The sequence below is a fragment of the Chiloscyllium plagiosum genome, unplaced genomic scaffold (genome assembly GCF_037043375.1).
Source record: "Chiloscyllium plagiosum isolate Xiang-an unplaced genomic scaffold, Cpla_swu_hap1 HiC_scaffold_32, whole genome shotgun sequence".
NCBI classification, from domain to species: domain Eukaryota; kingdom Metazoa; phylum Chordata; class Chondrichthyes; order Orectolobiformes; family Hemiscylliidae; genus Chiloscyllium; species Chiloscyllium plagiosum.
In genome coordinates this window covers 16012597-16025758 of record NW_028270170.1, presented here as the reverse complement: position 1 = coordinate 16025758, position 13162 = coordinate 16012597, and the positions used below count along the sequence as shown (strand labels likewise).

The window sequence follows — 13162 nt, the reverse complement described above, 5'->3', positions numbered from 1 at the left end:
TTCAGCCCATCAATCTGATGCTAGTTTTGCACATCCTGAACACAATGGGCAATTTAGAATGACCCATCCATCTAACTCGCACATTTTTGTATTGTGGGAGGGGACCGGAGCACAAACCCACGCAGACACAGGGAAAACGTGCAAACTCCATAAAGATAGTCGCTTGAAGGTGGAATCGTATCTGGGTCCCTGGCGTTGTGAGGCAACAGATGCTAACCACTAAGGCCCAGTACAGTATCATTCATATTATTGAAAACAAAAACATCATAAAGGTGGCTCAGGATGCAAGTAAGCTGCTTCTCCAACCCCCCGCACCCCTCCCCCCAACCTCTGTAAGTTACAATGATTATTTAACCACAATGAAAGCGCTTGCCACCATCCAGTAACAGACTGGTATACAGGTTGGTGTCTGAGGTGGATGACAAGCTGTTGTTGGAGAAGATTGGGACGCTGCAGGGAATATCTCTGACATGGAGCTGTAAAAAAACTGGCTCACGCATAGTCTCTGAGTTTGATATTTTTGACTGACCTGAGTTGAAATTTAGGCAGAACTGGATAGACTGATTTCATGTTCTGGGTTTTAATTTCATGCAGGTTAAATAGTATCTTTATGGTAAATGACAATAATGTCAGTTAGAGTGAAGAACGTCAATAGTATATCAGACTTGTTTTGATCAAATATGAAGGCAGAATCATCATAGTTAATTCCGAAAAGTATTTATTTTTCCAATATACATAAAGAAATAATACACATCAAAACTGATAATAGCACAATACAGATTTACATTTAAAACAATTAATTGGATAACAATATCTTGTCCTCAGGTATTCAGAGAAATTCATTGCTGCTTTTGCAAAATTCTTACATCTTCAAAAGTCCATTGGAACAGAATCTTAAATGTCCATCTGTTCTACGTCTTTTACTGATCCCCACACCATTCCCACTCTCCTGTACCTCTGCATCTTGGTCAGGATTGAGCCGGGAAGTGGTTGTTGCATCCGAGGTGATGTTGATGGGGACGGTCTGTTCATTTACACCTGGCAGTGCCAGGCGCGGGGCTTGAACGTTTATATTACACGTGGTCCCCAAATCTAACTCATCTCTGTAAATTGTGAATAATTGTGGTCCCAACACTGTTCCCATTTTTTATGTTGAAATGTGTAGTATCATTAATATTGTTGAAACAGAAACGTCATAAACGTTGCTTCTGATGCAAATAACTTCACCTTCTCTCCCTGACAGTTACAATGATCAATTAACCACAATGAAAGTGTTTCCCACCGTTCAATAACTGAGTGGTGGACAGACTGGTGTCTGAGTTGGACGACAACCTGTAGTTGCTCAGGATAGTGACGCAGCAGGGAATATCTCTGAGACCGAGGTGTACACAATTATTTCAGCACAGTCTCTTCACAGTAGCTTGACAGCTTTGACAGACCTGAGCTCAGACTAAGGCAGATCGTGACCACCTGATTTTGTTTCTGTCTTTTAAGTTAATCCAAGTAAAAAAGATTTCTTTCCCTTAATTGAGAATAATGTAAGTTGGAGTGATGTATCAGTTTTATTTTTATCAAGTAAATAGGCAGAATCATCAGAATTAAATTTCAAAAGTATTATTCTTCCAATATACATACAGAAATAAACCACATGAACATTGATAACAGCACTGTATAGGTTTCTAAGTTGAAAACTATTAACTGGACAGCAATGTCTCCTTATCTCACATTCACAGAAATTAATTGCTGGTTTTGAACAATTATTACATCTTCAGAAGTTCATTGCAACAAAGTCTTCACCGTTCATCTGTTCTTCAGCTTTCTTGATCCCCACATCCTTCCCACTCTCCTGTTTCTCTGCCTCTTGGTCAGGATTGAGCCGGGGAGTGGTTGTCGTATCCGAGGTGATGTTGATGGGGACAGTCTGTTCACTCACAGCTGGCAGTGCCAGGCGCGGGGCTTGAATCTTTAACCGACCGTCCTGTGACAAACAGCATCGAAGAGCTTCAGCACCGACATCCTCTGGCAGCTGGAATTCTCTCCTGAACTCTTCATATTTGTAGCTGTAACAGCCGCTGCCATCATCACATTTTTGCTCGTGTTTTCCTGTAACCAGCACTTTCCTTCCAAATACTTTCACTCTCAGGTCTTCTGGAGAGAAGTGCTGGACATTCAGGGACACCGAAAAGCCATCTCCATCCTTGTCCTCGGATTGTCTTTTACCTTCTCCATTAGCATCAGATTTGTTGTCTCGAGTTCCTGGTATTTCCCCAAAACATTCTGCTGTCAGATCCTCAAGAACTCGATGGATGAACTTCATGCCCTTTCTCGCTTCTTCCACCTGTTCCCACATGTTACATTCAAGTGGTTCCCAGAGCCTGTGTGCAACAGGCACCAGTGTGTATACAGGCTGCTGGCACAGACGTGAAGGGTGGAAAGCCCGATAGCTCAGCATTGTCTCTGCCTCTTCTCTCACTTCCCTCAAACTGACTGATGTGAACTCCCAGTCTTGAGTCTCTGATCTGCTGCAGCACTCTGAGCTCACACCTTATATATTCTACTGTCAGAAATCCAGACATTTCCAGAATGTCCTCAAGTTTGCTGGGTTTATCACACTTGAGCTGAAAATACATGACGTCACATCTCAGCCTGACTTTAAACAAGAATGACTCGACTCAGTGACACCCACTGGAGGGAATCCACAGGCTTCTGGAATGTACTCAGACAGTGACATCATAGATGGGCGGGGCAATGTTAATGATTGACAGCTGAGCAGAAGGCTGAGTCTGTGCAGGAAAGTGAGGTTTGTTCAAACACAGAGGAGATTAATTTATTGAAATAACAAGCAGGAATGACGAGGCAGTGTTTGGTTTTTCTAACATTCCTGTTTTCAGTGATTTTGTTGATATAAAGTGATATTGATCAGTTTCAGATGGAGGGAAATGTAAATGAGTTTTTTTTAAGATCAGTAAAGTCTTGATTGCCTGCAGCCAATTACCTTGTTTGTGATAATGATAACGTATAGTAGAAAATGAAACAGCTCAAAATGAAGCTTTAATATTATAAAACGCCGTTGCAAATAATGGGTTTGGTACAGGATTTCCAGTTACTGCATAGAAAGTGAAGATTGTGCAAAAAATGGTTCAGCTCGACCCAGCAACAAACAAGGCCATTCCGTCCATCAGGCCGGTGTCATCCCTTTGGAAGCACTATCCAATTACTCACATCTCCCATGATCTTTTCCCAAACTCTGCAAGTTCTGTTTTAGCAAGTGTACGTACAATATCTCAGTTTGTGAGAGGCCTTTGAATCTGCTCCCTCTTCACATTAACATTGTCCTTTCCAGTTCACAAGAAATAGCACAACTGTAGGAGAATAACTAACTGTATTTAGGTTCAATATTAATTCAGAATTTCTGACAATTGCACTGCATGTAATATGTTTGTAATCGATCTCCTGTGGCATTGCTCGCTTCTACACGAGCGCTATTGAGATCGGTAATATTTCTCGCTGTTCTGTAAACCACTTGCTTGTCAGTCAGTGTGATCCAGTAAATGTGCTGATGGAACCAAGTTTCTGAGTGGCATTGAGGCAAATATTACACATCTTCCTGATGTTGCACATAGGGACCATTCATTGAAACATTAGATTCAAAGGGTCTTAACATGGTAGATGCTAAACTGATGTGTCACATCAAACAGAAATCCTGGAGTCGGAGGAGTCGTTTAAAAATAAGTTCCTGCCCATCGAAGGTACATATCACTAGAATTGTACTCTTTTGGGGGTTATCAGTTTGAATTCTCTTCCCCAGTGATCAGTGGAGGCTACAGCATTGGGTGCGTTTGAGGCTTTGTACAGATTATTGTTTAAATAAGGAGTGATCAGTTACCTGGGAGGCAGGCTTGCAGTGTTCTGTCCACCATTAAATCATTGTTGACCTTATGGAATACAGAAACATATTCGATGGGTGGAATGGCCTACTGATGTACATAATAGCATAAGAACGTAAGACCTTGGAGCAGGAGTAGGCCTTCTGGCCCTTCCAGCCTGCTCCGTCACTCAATAAGGTCATGGTTGATCTTTTTGAGCCCTCAGCTCCACCGACCTGCCCTCTCACTGTAACCCTTAATTCCTTCATTGTTGAAAAAAGTCTACTTTAACTTTAAAAACCTTTACTGAAGTAGCATCAATGACTTCAGTATGCAGAGAATTCCATAGATTCACAACCCTCTGGGTGAAGAAGTTAATTCTCAATTCTGCTCCCCGAAGTTTGAGTCTGTGTCCTCTTGTCGCAATTTCACCTGTCAGTGGAAATATCTTCTCTACGTTTATCTGATCTATTCCCTTCATAATATTACGTGTTTCTACAAGATCCCCACTCATTCTTTCACATTTCAATGAATATAATCCCATTCTACTCAGTCTCTCCTCATACGTCAATCCCCTCAACTCCAGAATCAATCGTGTGAAGCTCCTCTGCACCCTCTCTCATTCCAGTACATCCTTTCTCACGTAAGAGATCAAACATGTACTCAATACTCCAGGTGTGGCCTCACGAGTACCCTACACAGCTGCAACATAGCGTTCCTGCTTTTAAACTCAATCATTTTTGCAATGAAAGACAACATTCTTTTTGCATTCCTAATTACGTGTTGTACCTGCCTTTGATTATTCATGCACAGGAACACCCAGATCCCTCTGCATCACAGCACGCTGCAATGTTTTACCATTCAACTCATAGTCCTTTATATTGTTAGTCTTACCTAAATGGATGACCTCATATTTAGTAACACTGCATTCTTTCTGCCAGACCTTTACCTACTCACTTGAAATATCTAAGTTCCTCTGCAAAGTTTCACAGTCCACCACTTTGCTGTGCCACTCATCTTACTGTTATCTGAGAAATTTGAGACATTACACGTGGTTGTCAATTCCAAATCATCTCTGTAAATTGTGAATAATTGTGGTCCCAACACTGTTCCAATTTTTTATGTTGAGGTGTGTAGTATCATTAATATTGTTGAAACAGAAACTGACATATTTGTTGCTTCTGATGGAAGTAACTTCACCTTCTCTCCCTGACAGTTACAATGATCAATTAACCACAATGAAAGTGTTTCCCACCGTTCAATAACTGAGTGGTGGACAGACTGGTGTCTGAGTTGGATGACAACCTGTAGTTGCTCATGATAGTGACGCTGCAGGGATTATCCCTGAGACTGAGGTGTACACAATTATTTCAGCACAGTCTATTCACAGTAGCTTGACATCTTTGACAGACCTGAGCTCAGACATAGGTAGATCGTGACCACCTGATTTTGTTTCTGTATTTTAAATTAATCCAAGTAAAAAAGACTTCTTTCCCTTAAATGAGAATTATGTAAGTTAGAGTGATACATCACTTTTCTTTTTATCAAGTAAATAGGCAGAATCATTATAATTAAATTTCAAAAGTATTTATTCTTCCAATATACATTCAAAAATAAACCACAAGAACATCATAACAGCACTTTATCGGTTTCCAAGTTGAAAACTATTAATTGGACAGCAATATCTCTTTATCTCACGTTCACAGAAATTCATTGCTGCATTTGAACAATTATTACATCTTCAGCTGTTCATTGTAACAGAGTCTTAACCGCTCATCTGTTCTTCAGCTTTCTTGATCCCCACATCCTTCCCACTCTCCTGTTTCTCTGCCTCTAGGTCAGGATTGAGCCGGGGAGTGGTTATCGTATCCTTGGTGATGTTGATGGGTACAGTCCGTTCATTCACAGCTGGCAGTGCCAGGCGCGGGGCTTGAACCTTCAACCGACCGTCCTGTGACAAACAGCATCGAAGAGCTTCAGCATCGACATCCTCTGGCAGCTGGAATTCTCTCCTGAACTCTTCATATTTGTAGCTGTAACAGCCGCTGCCATCATCACATTTCTTCTCGTGTTTTCCTGTCACCAGCACTTTTCTTCCAATTACTTTCACCCTCAGGTCTTCTGGGGGGAAGTGCTGGACATTCAGGGACACAGAAAAGCCATCTCCATCCTTGTCCTCGGATTGTCTTTTACCTTCTCCATTAGCATCAGATTTGTTGTCTTGAGTTCCTGGTATTTCCCCAAAACATTCTGCTGTCAGATCCTCAAGAACTCGATGGATGAACTTCATGCCCTTTCTCGCTTCTTCCACCTGTTCCCACATGTTACATTCAAGTGGTTCCCTGAGCCTGTGTGCAACAGGCACCAGTGTGTATACAGGCTGCTGGCACAGACGTGAAGGGTGGAAAGCCCGATAGCTCAGCATTGTCTCTGCCTCTTCTCTCACTTCCCTCAAACTGACTGATGTGAACTCCCAGTCTTCAGTCTCTGATCTGCTGCAGCACTCTGAGCTCACACCTTATATATTCTACTGCCAGAAATCCAGACATTTCCAGAATGTCCTCAAGTTTGCTGGGTTGTTCACACGTGAGCTGAAAATACATGACGTCACATCTCAGCCTGACTTTAAACAAGAATGACTCGACTCAGTGACACCCACTGGAGGACATCCACAGGCTTCTGGAATGTACTCAGACAGTGACATCATAGATGGGCGGGGCAATGTTAATGATTGACAGCTGAGCAGAAGGCTGAGTCTGTGTGGGAAAGTGAGGTTTGTTCAAACACAGAGGGGAATAATTTATTGAAATAACAAGCAGGAATGACGAGGCAGTGTTTGGTTTTTCTAACATTCCTGTTTTCAGTGCCTTTCTCGATATGATTGTGATATTGATCAGTTTCAGATGGAAGAAATTGTAAATGAGTTTTATTTAGTAAAAAGTCACGCCACGCCAGGTTACAGTCCAACAGGTTTAATTGGAAGCACTAGCTTTCGGAGTGACACTTCTTCATCACTATCAACTGATGAAGGAGCGTCGCTCCCAAAGCGAGTGTGTGTTTCCAATTAAACCTGTTGGACTATAACCTGGTGTTGTGTGATTTTTAACTTTGTACACTCCAGTCCAAAACCGGTATCTCCAAATCATGAGTTTTATTTAAGTTCAGTGAAGTCTGGATTGCCTGCAGACAATTACCTTGTTTATGATGATAACACATTTTAAAAAATGAAACACTTTGAAATGAAGCTGTGTCCTTTCATATTATAAAACCCCGTTGTGAATCCCGGGTTTGATACAGTATTTCCAATTATAGAAAATGAAAAATGCGGAAAAATTGCTTTAGATCAACGCAGCAACAAACAAGGCCATTCGGTCCATCAGGCAGGTGTGATGCCTTTGGAATCACTATCCAATTACTCACATCTCCCATGGTCTTTTCCCGAACTCTGCAAATTCTGTTTTAGCAAGTGTATGTCCAATTCCAGTTTGTGAGAGGTCTGGACTCAGTGACTGCTACTGGAGGAATCCCGGAGTCTTCCGGAATGTACTCAGAGAGTGACAGCTCAGATGGGAGGAGCAATGTCAATGATTGACAACTGAGCAGAAGGCTGGGAATGTGCAGGAAAGTGAGGGTTTGTCAAAGCAGAAAGGGGATTAATTGATTGAAATATAAACTCATGTCATGAGATAATGAAGTGGCTGTATTTGTTTTTCTGACTTTGGTATTTTAAATGATTTGAATGAGATTGATGTGAAATTTATCACCGAGAAAATGGGGCGAAAGTTACAACAGCCGCTTTTAAATTGAAGAAAGTATTTATTCCATCCTTAAAGCCATTTGCTGTTTTGTAATTGTCCTGAAATATATTTAAAGGTGAAAAATGTAGAAGTGAAGCTGCTGCATCCTTTTGAATTACTAAGCCCTGTGGCTAATTATGAGACCATATGAGATTTCCAAAATGGAAAATATCCGACATTACATTTAGAATGTGACAGCAGATGGCGAGGCCATTCGGTCCACCAGGTCAGCGTCAACTCTTCGGAAATGCTATGCAATTACTCCCACCTCTCATGTTCTTTTTCTAAGCTCTGCAAATTCTGTCTTTGCAACTATAAGTACAATTCCAGTCTGTGAGAGGCCTTTGGGTCTGCGACCTCCTTGCACTCCCATTTTCGGTTCTGGTTTATGTGAAACGGGACCAAAGAAGGAGAACGACGAATCAATTTTAGGTTCAATATAAATTTTGTGTCTCTTTGCTATTTGTGCTGGATTAATATGTTTCTACTGTATCTCCTGTGGCATAAGTCACTTCTACTCTTGGACTATGGGTGTTGTTGTTAATATTTCTTGCTGTTCTATAAACCACGTGTTTGTCAGTTAGTGTGATCGAGTAAATTGTCTGATGGAACCAAGCTGTTGAGTGACATTGAGGGAAATATGACACATCTTCCTGATGCTGTGCCACAGTGACCATTCTTTAAAACATTAGATTGAAAGGGTCTTCAAGAAGACCACCATCATCCCTGTGCCAACGAAAACACATGCAGCGTGCCTGAATGACTACTGCCCAGTGCCTCTGACCTCCATAATTATGAAGTGCTTCGAGAGATGAGTCATCGCTCATATCGACTCCTGCCTCCCAGCCTTCCTTGATTCCTTGCAATTTGCCTACCAGCGCAACAGATCCATGGCAGACTCCACCTCCCTAGCCTCCCAGGAACATAGGGATAATTAAGATACTTAGCTACTACAGCTCTGCTTTCAACACTATAATCCCAACCAAACCCATCTCCAAACACTGAGACCTGGGTTTCTGCTCTCGACTCAGCAACTGGATCCTCAACTTCCTCACCAACAGACCACAATCAGTGAGGATAGGCAACAGCAGCTCTTCCACAACAATCCTCAACACCGGTGTCCCGCAATTTTGTGTACTCAGCTCCTTACTGTACTCCCTGTACACTCATGGGTGGTGTGGCCAGATTTCATCTGAAATCCATCTCCAATTTGGCTGACAACATCACTGTTATAGACTGGATATCAAACAATGATGAGACAGAATACAGGCAGGAAATACAATGCTTAGTGTCGTGGTGCAAATATAACAATCTCTCCCTTAAGGTCAGCAAAGCTGAAGAGCTGACTTCAGGAAGCAAAGAGGAGAGGACACCCCTGTCTAAGTCAAAGGAGCTGAGGTGGAGATGGTTGTGAGTGCACGTTCCTCTGGAGTTACAATCACCAACAATCTACCCAGGACCACCATCATGGATGTGATGGTGAAGTCAGCACAACAACTCCTCTTCTTCCTCAGGAAGTGAAAGAAATTTGGCATGCCCATTGATCATTCATCTACTTTTGTAGATGCTAGATGCAACATAGAAAGCATTCTGTCTGGATGCATTATGGGTTGGAATGGCAAGTGCTCTGCCCAGGACTGTAATGAACTACAGAGACTTGTAAACAGAGCCCAGTCCATCACACAAACCAGGCTTCCATCCATTGACTCCATCTACACTGCTTCTTGTCTCAGAAAGGGGACCAACATCATCAAAGACCCCTTCCACCCCAGTTATAATCTCTTCCAAGCTCTTCCATCAGGCAGAAGATACAACAGCAGAAACACACGTATCAATATGTTGAAGAACAGATTCTTCCCTGCTGTTAGTAGACTCCTGAATGGAGCTGTCCAATTTAAATCTAATGTTGATCTTACTTTTTGTGCACTCTCTTTGCAGCCATAACATTGTATTCCTTGAACTGTTCTATCAATTATGCACTTTGTATGGTATGATGTATTTATACTACATGCAAAACAAGCTTTTCACTGTACCTAGGTACGTCTGATGAGACTAAATCAAATCAAATCAAACCTTGGCTTGTTAGCTGCTGAAAGGATGTGTCACATCAGGCAGAAATCCTCAAATCAGCAGCAGAGTTTAAAAATAAGGGCTCACCTACATAAGGTTCATATCAGGAGTATTGTCTTCTTTCAGGTGATTACCAGTTTGAATTAGAACATAGAAAAATACAGCGCAGTACAGGCCCTTTGGCCCTCGATGTTGCGCCGATCCAAGCCCACCTAACCTACACTAGCCCACTATCCTCCATATGCCTATCCAATGCCCATTTAAATGCCCATGGAATGCCCAGCTAGGGGCAGGGCATTCCATGAAGTAACGACTTGCTGAGTAAAGAATCTACCCCTTACATCTGTCCTATACCTACCACCCCTTAATTTAAAGCTATGCCCCATCGTAATAGCTGACTTCATATGTGGAAAAAGGTTCTCATGTCAACCCTATCTAAACCCCTAATCATCTTGTACACCTCTGTCAAGTCACCCCAAACCTTCTTTTCTCCAATGATAACAGCCCCAAGTGCCTCAGTATTTCCTCATACGATCTTCCTACCATACCAGGCAACATCCTGGTAAACCTCCTCTGCACCCGTTCCAGTGCCTCCACATCCTTCCTATAGTATGGCGACCAAAGCTGCACACAATACTCCAGATGCGGCCGCACCAGAGTCTTATACAACTGCAACATGACCTCAGGACTCCGGAACTCAATTCCTCTACCAATAAAAGCCAGTACGCCATATGCCTTCTTCACCGCACTATTTACCTGGGTGGCAACTTTCAGAGATCTGTGTACATGGACACCAAGATCCCTCTGCTCATCCACACTACCAAGTATCAGACCATTAGCCCAGTACCCCATCTTTTTGTTACTCTTACCAAAGTGAATCACCTCACACTTACCTACATTGAACTCCATTTGCCACCTTTCTGCCCAGCTCTGCAACTTATCTATATCCCGCTGTAATCTGACACATCCTTCCTCACTGTCAACAATTCCACTGATTTTCGTATCATCCACAAACTTGCTCACCCAACCTTCTAGCCCCTCCTCCCGGTCATTTATAAAAATGACAAACAGCAGTGGTCCCAAAACAGATCCTTGCGAAACACCGCTAGTAACTGCACTCCAAGGTGAACCTTTACCATCAACTACTACCCTCTGTCTTCTTCCAGCCAGCCAATTCCTAATCCAAACCTCCAACTCACCCTCAATGCCATACCTCCGTACTTTTTGCAGTAGCCTACAATGGGGAACCTTATCAAACGCCTTACTAAAATCCATATACACCACATCTACCGCTTTACCCCCATCTACCTCCTTAGTCACCTTCTCAAAGAATTCAATAAGGTTTGTGAGGCACGACCTGCCCTTCACAAAACCATGCTGACTATCCTTGATCACATTATTCCTATCCAGATGTTCATAAATCTTAACCCTTACAATTCTCTCTAAGACTTTGCCCACAACAGAAGTGAGACTCACCGGCCTATAGTTACTAGGGTTATCCCTACTCCCCTTCTTGAACAAGGGAACCACATTTGCTATCCTCCAGTCTTCTGGCACTATTCCTGTAGACAACGAGGACATAAAAAGCAAGGCCAATGGCTCTGCAATCTCCTCCCTTGCTTCCCAGAGAATCCTAGGATAAATGCCATCAGGCCCAGGGGACTGATCTATTTTCACCCTTTCCAGAATTTCCAACACCTCTTCCCTACATACATCAAAGCCGTCCATTCTAATTAATTGTGACTCAATATTTATATCGGCAACAATGTCCTGTTCCTGAGTGAATACTGACGAAAAGTATTCATTCAGTGTCTCCCCAATCTCTTCAGCCTCCACACTCAACTTCCCACTACTATCCTTGACTGGACCTATTCCTACCCTAGTCATTCTTTTATTCCTGACATACCTATAGAAAGCCTTAGGGTTTTCCCTAATCCTACCAACTAAGGACTTTTCATGTCCCCTCCTTGCTGCTCTTAGCTTTCTCTTCAGATCCTTTCTGGCTTCCTTATAACTCTCAATCGCCCCAATTGAACCTTCACGCCTCATCTTTACATAGGCCGTCCTCTTCCATTTAACAAGGGATTCCAATTCCTTATTAAACCACGGCTCCCTCACACGACCCTTTCCTCCCTGCCTGACAGGTACATACTTATCAAGGACACTCAATAGTTGCTCCTTGAACAAGCTCCACATATCAATTGTGCCCATGCCTTGAAGCCTACTTTTCCAAGCCACGCATCCTAAGTCATGCCTCACCGCATCATAATTTCCCTGCCCCCAGCTATAACTCTTGCCCTGCAGTGCACACTTATCCCTCTCCATCACTCGAGTAAAAGTCACTGAATTGTGGTCACTGTCCCCAAAGTGCTCACCTACCTCCAAATCTAACACCTGGCCTGGTTCGTTACCCAGAACCAAATCCAGTATGGCCTCACCTCTTGTTGGCCTGTCTACATAAATTCTCTTCCTCAATGATCAGTGGAGGCTGTGTCATTAAATGTAGTTAAGCTTTGTACATATCCTTGTTTAAATAAGGAGTGATGAGTTCTCCGGGAGGCAGGATTGTAGTGGTCAGTTCATCATTAATTCATTAGTGACCTCAAGGAATAGCAAAGTGAGTTTAAAGGCCGAATGGCCTACTCCTGTTCCTATTCTTTATGTTCAAGGGTATAGCATCATTAATATTATTGAAACAGAACCTTCATAAAAAGTGGCTTTTGATGCAACTAACTTGACCTTCCATTCCCGATAGCCACAATAATCATTTAACCCCAATGAAAGTGCATCTCACCATCCAGTAACAGTGTAGGGTACAGATTGGGTTGGATGACAAGCAGTTATTGCTAAAAGAAACTGAAAGAACTGTGGATGCTGTAAATCAGAAACATAAACAAAAATAGAGGTTGCTGGAAAAGCTCAGCAGGTCTGGCAGTGTCCTCAGTTCTGAAGAATGGTCACTGGAACCACAACATTCACTTTGACCTCTTGAGCCTTTCCATCAACTTCTGTTTTTGAAGTTGTTGTTTCTGATTATTGTGAAGCTGCAGGGAATATCTCTGAGATTGAAGTGTAGAAAATTGTGCAAGGACAGTGTCTGAACTGTAGTTTGATATCTTTTGACAGAGCTGGGTGCTGAAGAGATTTGCAAGGATGTTGGATCCACTGGAGTGTTGAGTTGTAAGGAGAGGCTGAATAGACTGGGACCTTTTCTCCAGGAAGACTGGAGGCTGAGGATGACCTTATAGAGGCTTATAAAATCATGATGGACACAGATAAGGTGAACAGGCAAGGTCTTTTTCCAAGGATAGGTGAGTCCAAAACTAGAGGGCTTAGATTTAAGGTGAGAGGGGAAAGATTTACAAGGGACGAGAAGGGCAACTTTTTCACACAGAGGGTGAGCTGGCAGAGAAAGTGGTAGAGGCCAGT

The 13162-nt window shown here is 42.6% G+C and overlaps 1 protein-coding gene and 1 pseudogene across 1 annotated transcript; both read right to left on the bottom strand.

Annotated features, from left to right (window-relative positions):
• Positions 1 to 707: 707 nt before the first annotated feature.
• Positions 708 to 2606, bottom strand: LOC148141756 (heat shock protein 30C-like). The gene has a single exon (XM_087977623.1). It carries the CDS (start codon positions 2450 to 2452, stop codon positions 1769 to 1771), a length of 684 nt encoding a protein of 227 aa, XP_087833749.1. The 5' UTR covers positions 2453 to 2606; the 3' UTR covers positions 708 to 1768.
• A 2831-nt stretch (positions 2607 to 5437) lies between these two features.
• LOC148141755 (heat shock protein 30C-like) lies at positions 5438 to 6781 on the bottom strand (annotated as a pseudogene).
• Positions 6782 to 13162: the final 6381 nt, after the last annotated feature.